This window comes from Saccopteryx leptura, chromosome 3 (genome assembly GCF_036850995.1).
Source record: "Saccopteryx leptura isolate mSacLep1 chromosome 3, mSacLep1_pri_phased_curated, whole genome shotgun sequence".
NCBI lineage: Eukaryota > Metazoa > Chordata > Mammalia > Chiroptera > Emballonuridae > Saccopteryx > Saccopteryx leptura.
In genome coordinates this window covers 297717575-297728953 of record NC_089505.1, presented here as the reverse complement: position 1 = coordinate 297728953, position 11379 = coordinate 297717575, and the positions used below count along the sequence as shown (strand labels likewise).

Here is an 11379-nt window from a genome sequence, read left to right as displayed (position 1 = left end):
GATTTAGGGATCACTGATGTGACAGGTGAAGCATGTCACGTGCTTTCCTCCTTCCTTACCACCTTAGCAGCCATCTAAGCCTGGGTACCTATACCATCATCTAAGACAAGCTCAGCACAATGCTGTTCAGGAATGCTATAATGTCATCTGAAATCGTGGTTGCTAAAATTAAACCAGCACTTGGCAGAAATTATCATAACACTTTGCGTCACATGCTATGACAGTCAGTAAGAGTGTCTGTGTGGCTCAGGCATCCCTCAGCACAGAGCTGTGTGTCACAAGAGAGACCAACCTCTATCAGAGGCCACACAGAGAAAGACTGAGTGGGAGTGAGTCTTTGCAACCTAAAATCACAAAACAGCTGCAGTTTCCAGTTCCTTCACAGGGATCCAGAAGTCACTGCTCTAGTTCAAAGTCCAAACTTCTCTTAGCCTTCCTGTCTTTTTTTTTTTTTAATCAGAACAGGGAGGAGGCACTCAACGGTTGGGCAAAGAAAAGGAAGGTTCTACTTTGTCATCTGCCAGAGTGTGTTTTCTCCCTCGCCTCCCCACCACCCTGGGGATCAAGGCAAACTCCTTCTGAGCTAGGAGGGGACACTCCTTAATTACAGGAGGAAGATTTTTAAGGCAGTGGGAAGGCACGCCTCTGCCAGGGCCCGCTGACAGCCTGTGTTCTGACAGCTTTTGTTCTTACCTGAAGCAGACCTCAGCTTCCTCACTGCACAGCTCAGGAGTCAAATGTAACTAAAGGGTTAAACAAATCCCTTGGAAACAAGACAAGGAAAGCTTCCTGGAGCCGTGCAGGTGCAGAAGCACAGCCTGCCACCGCTCATCATGCCACAGATTCCTAGGTCTGAGAGAGAGCAACGTTTGGCTTGTCTTACTTTGCCATTTTAAGGAAAAAAAAAAGAAAGAAATGAAATGAATGTTCTACTCTTAGCATGGAACTGAGCACACAGGAGATGCTCTCAGTAAATATTTCTCAAATGGTCAACCCACTTTTATCAGATTTCATCAGAGTCTCCTCCTGCCCTGCAACTCCAGCCTGACGATGAGCTTTACAGTCCATTGATGGCCAGTTTAGGGCCAGATCAGTGAGCATGACAGCTAAGGGCCAGGTTCCCATGTGGGAGTCAGGCCAAAGCTCTGCCCTTGCATGAAGTCATCTTAGCACAAATTTGCACAGTTTAGAATTCCACAAATAATGAATTGCAAAGCTGATGATTGTGCAAAATGAAAATGAGAAAATGTATCATTTCTTAACCAATAGAGGGGAAGCAAAGGTATGCAAGACATACAGCAGAATAGTTTGCTCCTTTTTTATTGAGTCACAACACATCAGTACAACAGAGGTCAAACCCAGTTCAGGCAAGGGCATTTAAGCTACACCTGCTAGATGAATAAACCTGTAAAAGGATGTATTCATAGCCTAAATCAAATTAAATAAACCAAAAGGAAAGCAGCAAAACCCTTTTAAATATCTCAGCAGCCAAATCTTTGTGCACCAAAAAGGGAAAACACAACATAAAATTGTCCAGTGAAAAGAAAATATGGCCGTTCCTGGAAGAATTAGTTATGCTTTTAAAAGTTTCCACTGGACGAACTCTTTTGCCTACCTGTTCACTTATCCGTGTTAAGCATCTGTGAATTTGAGATCTGTGAGGTTAAAAATGCATTGCATTGATTGGGGCTGGTAAATGCAGGCACAGTCTATGTACTTGTCTTCAGTCTCCTTCCAGCCAACTGCAAAAGGGGACATAAGCTACAAGTGGCTCCCTCCTAACTAAGCCAGAACTGCCAGTGTGGTCCTGGCAGATGACAGCAGTTGGTCATCTGAACTCAGGGCTCCTAATGGTCTGGTTGTACATTCACCTTTCCTGCTGTAGAAGGCAGAGAATTAATTCGTCTTATTTCTTAGATAAAGCTGGTAATCTGATTTGTCAACGCTTTGTTCAGAAATATAAAATTCAATGTCCCCACCCCAAGAATATTATTTATACAACACCTTAATTGTCAAAATATTAACAAAGAGCATCATGTTAACATTGAGCATGGTGGTTTGGAAAATAAATTCTAAAAACAGAATGTAACTATACAGATAAACAGCCCCAAAATACTAAGTGTTAGAATTCCCCAAACTTTGAGGCAAAGATGGAATCATTCTTAGACGGATAAGTTTACAAAGTAAATTAAGCATAGTACAAACCTATCAGCAAATGTTGGTTCATACTATTTCCATTTAATATTTGAAACAAATATTTAACAACTAGTTTTTAAAAACTGCTAATACAGGTCATGATTTAAAAAAAAAAAAAAACATTAAAAAAAAGAAAACCAACAAACCTTTAGTCTTTCAACAAAATTTATCTGGAATTGTACCTTCTTCCTCTTTATGTTACTGACGACTTTAAGGTGATGTTGGTAACAGCCCAGCACAGCTGGGATTTTGAGCTGTCCCCTCCCTCATTCTACAGCATCAGTTCTTTAAAAAGCTCCAATCTCCGTCCCCCACGGTCTATAGGGCTTGCCAAGGTTTGCGGCCTGTGTTGGTGCCGAAGGGCTCAATGCATTGGGAGAGAGTAAGTGGAAGGAGCCAAAAGAGAAAGGGAAGGTGGACAGGGAGGCGACGGAGGAGAGCAGGGGCGGCGACAGTTTGGAGGCAGAGGTGACCACGGGGAGCACCGGTCCAAGGCCGCCGGTAGGGGGCGCTCGCAGGGCGGGCGCCTCGGGATGTGCCGCGGCAAGGCGGCCTTGGTGGTGTGGGTCCGTTGGCGAGGCCGCAGAGCCGGTGTTCCCGTGGCCGTTCTGGGGTAGCAGCAGCGGGTGCGCCACGTGCGGGGGTTGTCCGAAGGCGCTCCCCCAGGGAAGGTGTCCGAGGCCAGCGTGCGCACCGCTCGCCGCTTCCCGCTGGGAGGCGTAGTTGTTAAGATGAGAGACCAGTCGGACTCGAAGTGGGTCGGAAGCATCGAGTCCTTCGATGATGCTCAGGTAGCGGGCGACTTCTGCCAGGCATTCCCGGAACCCCAAACTCCGATAGTCCATCGCCAAGGCGTGCGCGTCCAAGTAGCCTGGGGCAGAGAACAAAAGAAAAACCTCTAGGCTCTGCTCACTGCCCGCTTTTCTTTAACCCCACGGGCAGCCCTTCCCAGTAGACCTATGTCTTGAAAAGACGGCATTCACGGGCTCTTCTGAAAGTCCAAATATTTTGGAGTCGACCAAAATCTGTGCATTAATCAACATGAGACCTATGTGTTCGCTAATGTAAGTTCAAAGCCCAATTAGAAGCCGCCGAGCAGAAATTAGAATTGTACCCTACCGGCAGATGAAACTATGTTCGTTCCTTTAATGTTTTCCCTCACCAACAACAAAAAATACATCAAGGGCAGAGAAACCACAGAGCAGTGAAATTCATTAGACACACAGATGTAAGTTATCATCATGGAGCTTTTAGGCAGTTGGTCCGGAGGAAAGCATTAACCGGCTGGAGACAGACACACAGACCCTGGTCCCCCACCTTCCATTAGGTTTACTCTGCTTAACCACAACAGGTTTCTTTCCTCAAAACTCATGTGGCAGCATATATATTTTTTAATCCTGTAAATAAAATTAAGACCGCATACTTTAAAAAATATAGTTTTGTTCTCAAAATAGCAATACAAAATTGTGGTGAAAGCTATCAGCTCTTCTTAATCACAGCTGTCACAATTTTAGGGCACCTCACACAAAATAGGTATTTTCCAAAAGAAGGTGCATTAACTCAGTGTGCAGAGGGTTGGGGTGAAGAAGTCCCTAGAATAAAAAACCTCCTTGCATTTCAAAGTGCACAGACAGGCCACCGCACACACTATACACGGATCCCTCCCTGCCCCCAAAGCACACAGTAAAAATAAGGCAGGGATTGCAAAGGTCCTGGCCTGCGCAGTGGCAAAATCTGCCCCAACGCTCAGGGTCCAGGCAGGGGACTAGTGACATGTACCTTTCCCTCCTGCTGTGTGCAGCATCTTCAGGTGATCCACGGTCATCTGCAGGATCTCAGCTTTTTCTAGCTTAGCAGATCCCTGGAGGAGGGAACGGCAAAAGACTGATTTGGCACCACGTGCCCTTGGGGAACAACTTAAAATACATATGCATATTTGTGTTTTGTACATCCTAACAGTACAGACTAAGGCAAAATTAGTTGTCTTCCCAAAATGTGTCGGAATCTGTTTGAATTCTCCCCGAACACAGGCAACACGGTTATTTTCCAAGACCCGCGTGGGGTTCAGATGAATGAGGGGAAAGGAGTCAGGGCACAGATGGCTACAGAGGCCGCGCTACCTACTTTCTCCATTACCTGCTTCTCAAAAGCACTGGGTACCAGCCTTCTCAGCTCAGACAAACTGTTATTGATCCGGTCTCGTCGGCGCTTCTCAATGATCTGCAGAAAGCAGGCAAAACAAAGGAGGACAATTCCATTACGGCTGTGAATCCCAAAGTGAAGAAAGGTGATTCTTTCCGTTATTATTATTATTATTATTATTATTATTATTATTTTTAAAGAGCACTGTAAAAAGACTCACGCCTCTCCGTCTTTTCCTGGCCAAGATCTGTGAAGACGTAGTTGGGGACATGGAACCTAGGGCCGAACTCAAGTTTCTGAATGGGAAAAACAAAACAGGAATCGCCTTTAGGTGAGGGTAGGTGATCTGAGGGGTCGCCCTCACTCTCTCCACACGCAGACTGTTTTGGCAACTTGGGCCTGAGAGCACCTAGGGGGTCCCACGCCCCGGGTGGCGGCCAGCCCGGGATGCGCAAAGGTCAGTGCAGGGCACCGGCGCGCCCAGCCCTCGCCGGTTGTCACCGCAGCCAGCCCGCGCTCGCCTCCCGCTCCAGCTCCGCTCTGCTGCTGCCAACTCACCCATTTTCATCTGCACTCTCCTTTTCCACCTCGATGGTTTCGTCCAGCTCGCTGTCCGAGGAGCTGTACTCGGGGTGGGCTCGCTTCATACTGGCTGCGCGGGGGCTCCGGGGAGGGTCTGCACAGCGGGCAGGGAGGAGTTAACAGTAGCAGCGACTCCCGACGCTCGGCTGCTGGCGCTCTGCACACACTGATACCGCTCACGCTCTGCCTCCGGTTAAAGCTCAACCATCCCTTTCCCACGGTGCGCCCCTTCCGAGGGCCCTGGGGAGAGCCGGGGAGTGCAGGGGGCGGGCGAGGGGGCGGGCGAGGGGGCAGGCGAGGGGGCGGGGGCGGGACGGCGGCTCCCGGGCAACAACCTCCTCCCCGCCAATCGGCTCCTCGCTCTACTGATTGGCAGCCGCTCAGGAAAGGGGCGCGAGAGAGGCAGAGGGCCAGGGCGAACCTTGCGCCCGCCCCCTGCGCCAGCCCCTGCCCGGCGGCGGTGCGTCGGCTCCGCGGGGGCTCTGCCTGACGCCGCGGGAGGGAAGGAGGTAGCGCGGGAGGGGGAGGCCGGGCCAGAACACTAGCGCGCCGGCGGCCGCGGCCCCGCCCCGCCCCGCGCGCCCCGATTGGCCTGGCCGCGCGCCAGGGCCGCGCCTGCAGCGCCGCCGGTGAGCCGCACGCGCCGCGGGCCGTGGGAAAGTGCCGGCGCCGCGGCCGCCAGCCAATCGGGTGGCTGGCGACGGCAGCCGCTCTGGCGGCAGCGGCGGCGGCGCTGGGCGTCCGCATGAATGGAGAAGAATGGACAGGCGGGCGGGGGCGCGGGGCCGCGCGAGGCCGCGCCGGCGGGGGCTGAACCGCCGGGCCCCCCGTGTGAACATGTAATCGGAGTCCCGGCGCCGGGCAGCCTCGGAAGCCGCCGCCCTGCGCCGCGATGAAGCCCGGCTGCAGGGCCGCCCGTGCCCCGCGGCGGCAGGCGCGCGCTGGCCGGGCCGCGTCCGGTGCACCTGGCCGGGCGGCGCGCCAGCGGAGCTGTGGAGGGTGCAGGGCGCCATCCACAGTAGCCACCAGCCCCGGGGCCGGGAGCATGGCACGGCAGGACGTGATGTCGGCGAATGTTCTTTTAGGTTTCTGGGGCCATGTCCCCACTTGAAGCCGGTCTCGCTTCCGCAGGGACTTCCTAGCGAAGTGAATTATCCTGTGTGTCCAGTTTCCGGGGACATGGAGCCCTTGTTTCTCGGCTGGCTAAGGGAAAAAAAGGGCCCCTGGGGATATTCATTATATTTCTGTTTGTTTATTTTGTCAGGCGTTGGCGGTCAGATTCTCTCAGCGGGCGACAGGGTGTCGGCCAAGCGTTGCGTCTGAGGCCGCCCTCTCTGCGGGATTGCACGTCTCCGACCCGGAGACACGCGCTCTCGCCTAGGTGGTGGTGTGGCTTAGTACTGAGTGCTAGGTGAATCCCCAAGTGGACAGATTTATTTAAAAAAAAAAAAAAAAGACAGTTATGTATCTCGAACTGAGTCCTGATTACAGAATTTGGAGAAGCAGCCAGGATGGTTGAATTTAATCTGGAAATCAAGGCTTCTCTGTTTGTTGCAGTGGAGCCGAGCGATGTTTTTCTCTGAGAGCGCTCTTGTGGCGGCTGACCTTGCAGTCTGTCAGGAAGACTTGATAAATATTGTTGAGGATGACACAAATTTTCTCACCTCTACTAATAGCTTCTCCGTTTCTATCCCTCCTAAATTATTGATAACAGTGCCATCCTAACGCGTTTTAGATGCCATACACTGAGTGGCCTGAGCCTAACATGGATGTTCGTTTCTTTTTCTCAGCCCCCCTCGCCCCTACACACATGTTAGGCCACCTCCTGACTCCCAATGAACCTCATTCCACTCACCTTCACCTCCAGCCCTCAGCCCTTCCTCTGGCCTCTTCTGCTCCCTTGTCTAGGGTGGGCCCCTCCACCCTCCATCTGGGATTTGTTCCTGCCTGCACACCAGACACCCTGGCTCCCTGATATTCCACCTCCTACTTCTTGTCAGTTGTCTAGCCAAGATCAGTCCCGTTGCCTGCCTTCCCTGCTGCTGTTCACAGGTAACAGAGTTCTGGGGGTTGCTCTCATCACAAAACTATCAGCCTCCCATGTTCGTGTTCCTTTCCAAAAGTCTTCAGTCAAGTACAATACTGCCACCTGCCTCTTCCCTCCCCAAACCTGATAGAACCATCCACTCACTCCCATCATCTTTTACTCCCTCTGACACTGTTTCTTTCCCAAAGTGACAGGCCACCCTGCCCCAAAAATCGGTGTGTCCCCAGCCTCTGGGTTTGCGGTGAGTCAGCCTTTCCTGCTGCCTTGTGGAGATGTGGGCAAGCACAGATGGGCAGGTGGGAGGAAAGAGAGTGAGGCTGAAGATCCCTGACGCCACCCTGGCACCCAAACAAAATAATTCTCCCACATTCAACATTACTTTTCTGTCAAAAACGAGGCCTCCATGAAAATTTTCCTTATCTTCTGCTTCTCAGGTCTGACTCATGCATCCATCCAACAAATTATTTCCCAGTGTCACAGATTAAAGATCAATTATGTAAAGCATGGTGCTTGGCCTTTGGTAAATACTTCCTACTCAGCAGCTGTTATTCTTCACCATGAATATACCTGATTTACCAGTGAGTAAAATACTGAGTCTAGGTTACCCCTGAGTTTTCTTCTGATACTCTGTTGTACATCTGATGAGGTTCAAAGGAAGACTAAATCATCTAGTAATTGGCTGTATTAAAATCAGTATCTCTAGAAAGTAATACCCTTTTAAGATGATGAAAAATAACCAGTGCTTCTTGTTAGATGCACTGGATTATTTTGAGTATAGCAAGACCATAGCATCTGCTATTCATTATTAATGAAAGTTGTGCTTTTTGAGTCTTTTATTACAGACCATCCCCTGAGCAGGCTGTGCTGTAAATATGTGCATAAATCAGTAGCATAGAGTTCAAAACTGGCGCTCTTATGGGAATACAATTAAGTCAGAAGCCACAAGATAGAGTCACTCAAAACTGTCACCCCAGAGTATTGACTAAGTGCCAGTTTCCCTCCATTCTCATGCTTGCTGCTCTCTCGAGATGCTGTCTCAAATGCCAGGTTGTTTTGTGGTCTCTCATGCCATGCCATGCAGAAATGCCCTGCCACAACCCACGTTTCTAATTGAGGTCAGATGGAAGACGCCTGGGTGTTCGCCCTGAGGGAACTGTTTAATTGGAAACCCGAAGGGCTGCAGTGTAGTATAGCAGGAAAAGAGGATTCCAAGTCTCCTGCTTGGGATGATCACCCCTTCCTAGCTGTGTCCCTGGCACCAATGACCTCTCTCCTCTGGGTCTCAGTTTCCCCATCTGTCAAACAAAATAATCCCTCAATGTTTGTTTTGTCTTTGTGAAAGATGAAATGAGACAGCATTGTGTGAGATACCCATGTTAGGCCTGATGCGTAAGCGTCACGATGATGATGATGATGATGATGATGACGACGACGATGATAGTAATGTGGGCTGCTTCATCCTGAGCTTGGCTCAGCTACCTAAGAGGCTTCTGTCAGTTTTCTTACTCCTCCCAGTAAATTCCTTCGGGATGGGCCAAAGAATATTTAAAAGGTCAAAGTGCATTTCATAGAACATTACTCTCTGGAGATTCTCTGTAGACAAAAGTTATCTGTTTTCAGATGCATTGAGGAAACTCGGAGATCTCAGAGCACACGAGATTGTGAACAGCTCTGAGAAGTAAGATGCTGCAGAGGTAAGTGATTCTGCACTGCACACCCCACTCCTGCATGCATACTTACACCAAAGGGTGTTCTGAGGTACAGGTAAATGCAACAGAGAAAGATGGGGGGGGGGGGGCTTGGCAAGGCAGCGTTCTTAAGGAGGGCCTGGTGGTAGTGACCTTGGTCCTGAACACCAATGAGGCATTGCCCAGGCAGGGCTGAATTAGATAGACACCAAGGTCCTACAGGCAGTCAGGAGGAATTCAGAATCACTAATCTGCGCCTTCACGCAACCTTGTTTGTACTCAAAGACTGGTGGGGCCAGGCAATGTTCCAGTTATGAGAGGAAGAAAAAGGTGAAAGGTGTTGGAACATTATTCCTGCTATGGATTGAACTGTCTGCCCTCAAAATGCAAATGTTGAAGCCCTAACCACCTTCCCAGTGTGATGGTATTTGGAGATGGGATCTTTAGGTTTAGATGCAGGTGGGGTCTTCATGATGGGATGAGTGCCCTTATATAAAAGAGACACCAGAAAGATTGTGCTCTGCCATTTGAGGATACAGTAAGAAGGCAGCCTTCTGCAGCCAGGAGGAGAGGTCTCACCAGACCCTGACCATGCTGGGATCCTGATCTCAGAAGTCCAGCCTCCAGAGCTGTGAAAAAATGAATGTGTTAAGCCACCTAGTCTGGTAATTTGTTATACCAAGGCAAACTCCTATTTCAAAACTTACAGAATGTTAATGTATCTGTGCAAGTAGGCATTTCTGTCACATATGTGTTTTATTTCACATCTTTTAAACTATATTAAATTTTACTTGTCAGTAACTGAAAGAGCAAAGCAAAAGAATTTTATAAATGTTTTCCCACTTAAAAGACCCTTTTTATAGCATCAAAGATATATTTCTATTTTTCAATAACTTTTCTTTTTCAAATGCCATATCAATTATAAGTTAATTTGAAAGAACAAGTTTTTTTTTCCAAACAAATGGCATAGGGCCTAGTATTTCTGGCTAGTCTCACCATGTAACCGGAGGGTAGGGTTTCAGTCTGGAGTCATCCTCCTGTCCCTCTCCTTTTGGAGCTACTCATCAAATGACAATGAGATGAAGAGATGGTTAGTCTCTGCTGCAGGTTCCCACCATGCAGAACTGGCCCTCTCACTTGCACAGGAGACAAAGGAACCCAGGACTCTTTTTAGACTTCTACCTCACACCCACCCATCACAACGCAATCCCCCAAATTTATTTGACGGTCTTCTTTCTCCAGTCTTACAACTCTGACCATCCTTCTTCAAACAACTTCCCAAGTGCCAGGCAGACCGCGCACCCTCTCTCTGGAGCACACAAGATCTCAGATCTCAAGTAGAATGTGTTTCAAAAGGGAAGTGTCATAACAGTTCTCTGGATTTCATCATCGTGAACTTAGATCCCCTTAAAACACACTCCTGGGTGCACACACACAGATCTCACTTTACGGGTAGGCATTAAAAGTTTTCCAGACAAGACTCAATAGTATAGACAATAAACATTCTCCCTTCTTGAATTGTTGAATTGGACAGCCTTAGCACACAGCACTAAATTGTGTAGACACACCTAAAAGCATAGAGAAGACGGAGCAAGAGCGCAACACAGAGTCACCTCTGTCTGTCTTTTCTCTCCGATTCTCCTTTGTAACTAGACCAGCAGTAAGGTACCCATGAGGCCTTCCATAGTATTCTCTAGGAGGACTTCTCACATTGCTTCCTCCATGTGTTTACTCCTGGAACTGTTAATAGAGAGTGAGTAAAGAAAGAATCATGCAGGACTAAGATGTTTGGATGCTATGGTCAGGTGCACCTTGCTGCCTTTATCCCTCTCTACCTGTATTTGTGGCAATCTTGGGGTCAGAAGAGGAAACAGGAGAGGTCTACTGCTATAGTGGGAGAAGATGGCCTTAGAGATAAGGACATAAGGCAGGAGAGGGATAGTCCAGTGTAAAATGATGACCGTGCCCATGAGGACAAAGAAAAGGCAACAGGATAAGACAACCTGGCTAGGTTGAGAACAGAATGGGGAGAGTATGAACCCCCATCACACATAGTTGAGAGGATACAAAAAGAACACACACATAGGAGAAAGAAGTTTTAGAGTTACCTGGGAATTCTCTAGGAATGTATCTGGATTAAGACTATGGTTCCAGGAAGGGAAAGTAAAGAGGAAAGGAATTCTGAAAAAACACTGAGCGACACTCGGCATGTCATTAGATGGAGATAATACTGCCTGGCCAGGTAGTGAGTCAATCGTTCCTAGACTACTTGCCCTACAATAGCAGTTCTCAGCTCTTAGTAGCCATCGGAGTTACCTGGAGGGCAAGGTGAGGCGGCAGCTGCTGATCCAAGGACTGCACTTAGAGAACCACTGTTGTAGGAGACCATGTGGCTTTGTTACTAGAAAAACTTGGTCTAATAAAGGACAGGTAAAGAGAAAACGAGGTGTGTGGTTTCAAGTCCATCAAAAGATCATGATGAGACAGACCCACAGTATTCATCTCTGTGTCTCTGAAGGCAGCCAAGCCCTTTGAAATGATAAGAACTTGTACTTTTCTAGCTAGTTCAGGACCTATGTAAGTTCCTAAATCAAGCTATTTGCATTTGGGGATGGTTTTGTAGGTGGTGGCAATAGTTTTGGTGTTTATTTGAAGAAAGTCACCACCCATTTGAGAAACCATGGACTCTCAAAATAAGTTTCCCATGGGAAGGGCTCCATGGAG

General features: G+C 48.7%; 1 protein-coding gene across 1 annotated transcript; it reads right to left on the bottom strand.

Annotated features, from left to right (window-relative positions):
• Positions 1-1304: 1304 nt before the first annotated feature.
• HEY1 (hes related family bHLH transcription factor with YRPW motif 1) lies at positions 1305-5150 on the bottom strand. The gene is made up of 5 exons (XM_066378831.1): positions 4897-5150; positions 4559-4634; positions 4333-4416; positions 3976-4057; positions 1305-3067 (listed from the first exon to the last, which is right to left on the bottom strand). Exons 1-5 carry the CDS (start codon positions 4983-4985, stop codon positions 2484-2486), a joined length of 915 nt encoding a protein of 304 aa, XP_066234928.1. The 5' UTR covers positions 4986-5150; the 3' UTR covers positions 1305-2483.
• Between the last annotated feature and the right edge of the window lie 6229 nt (positions 5151-11379).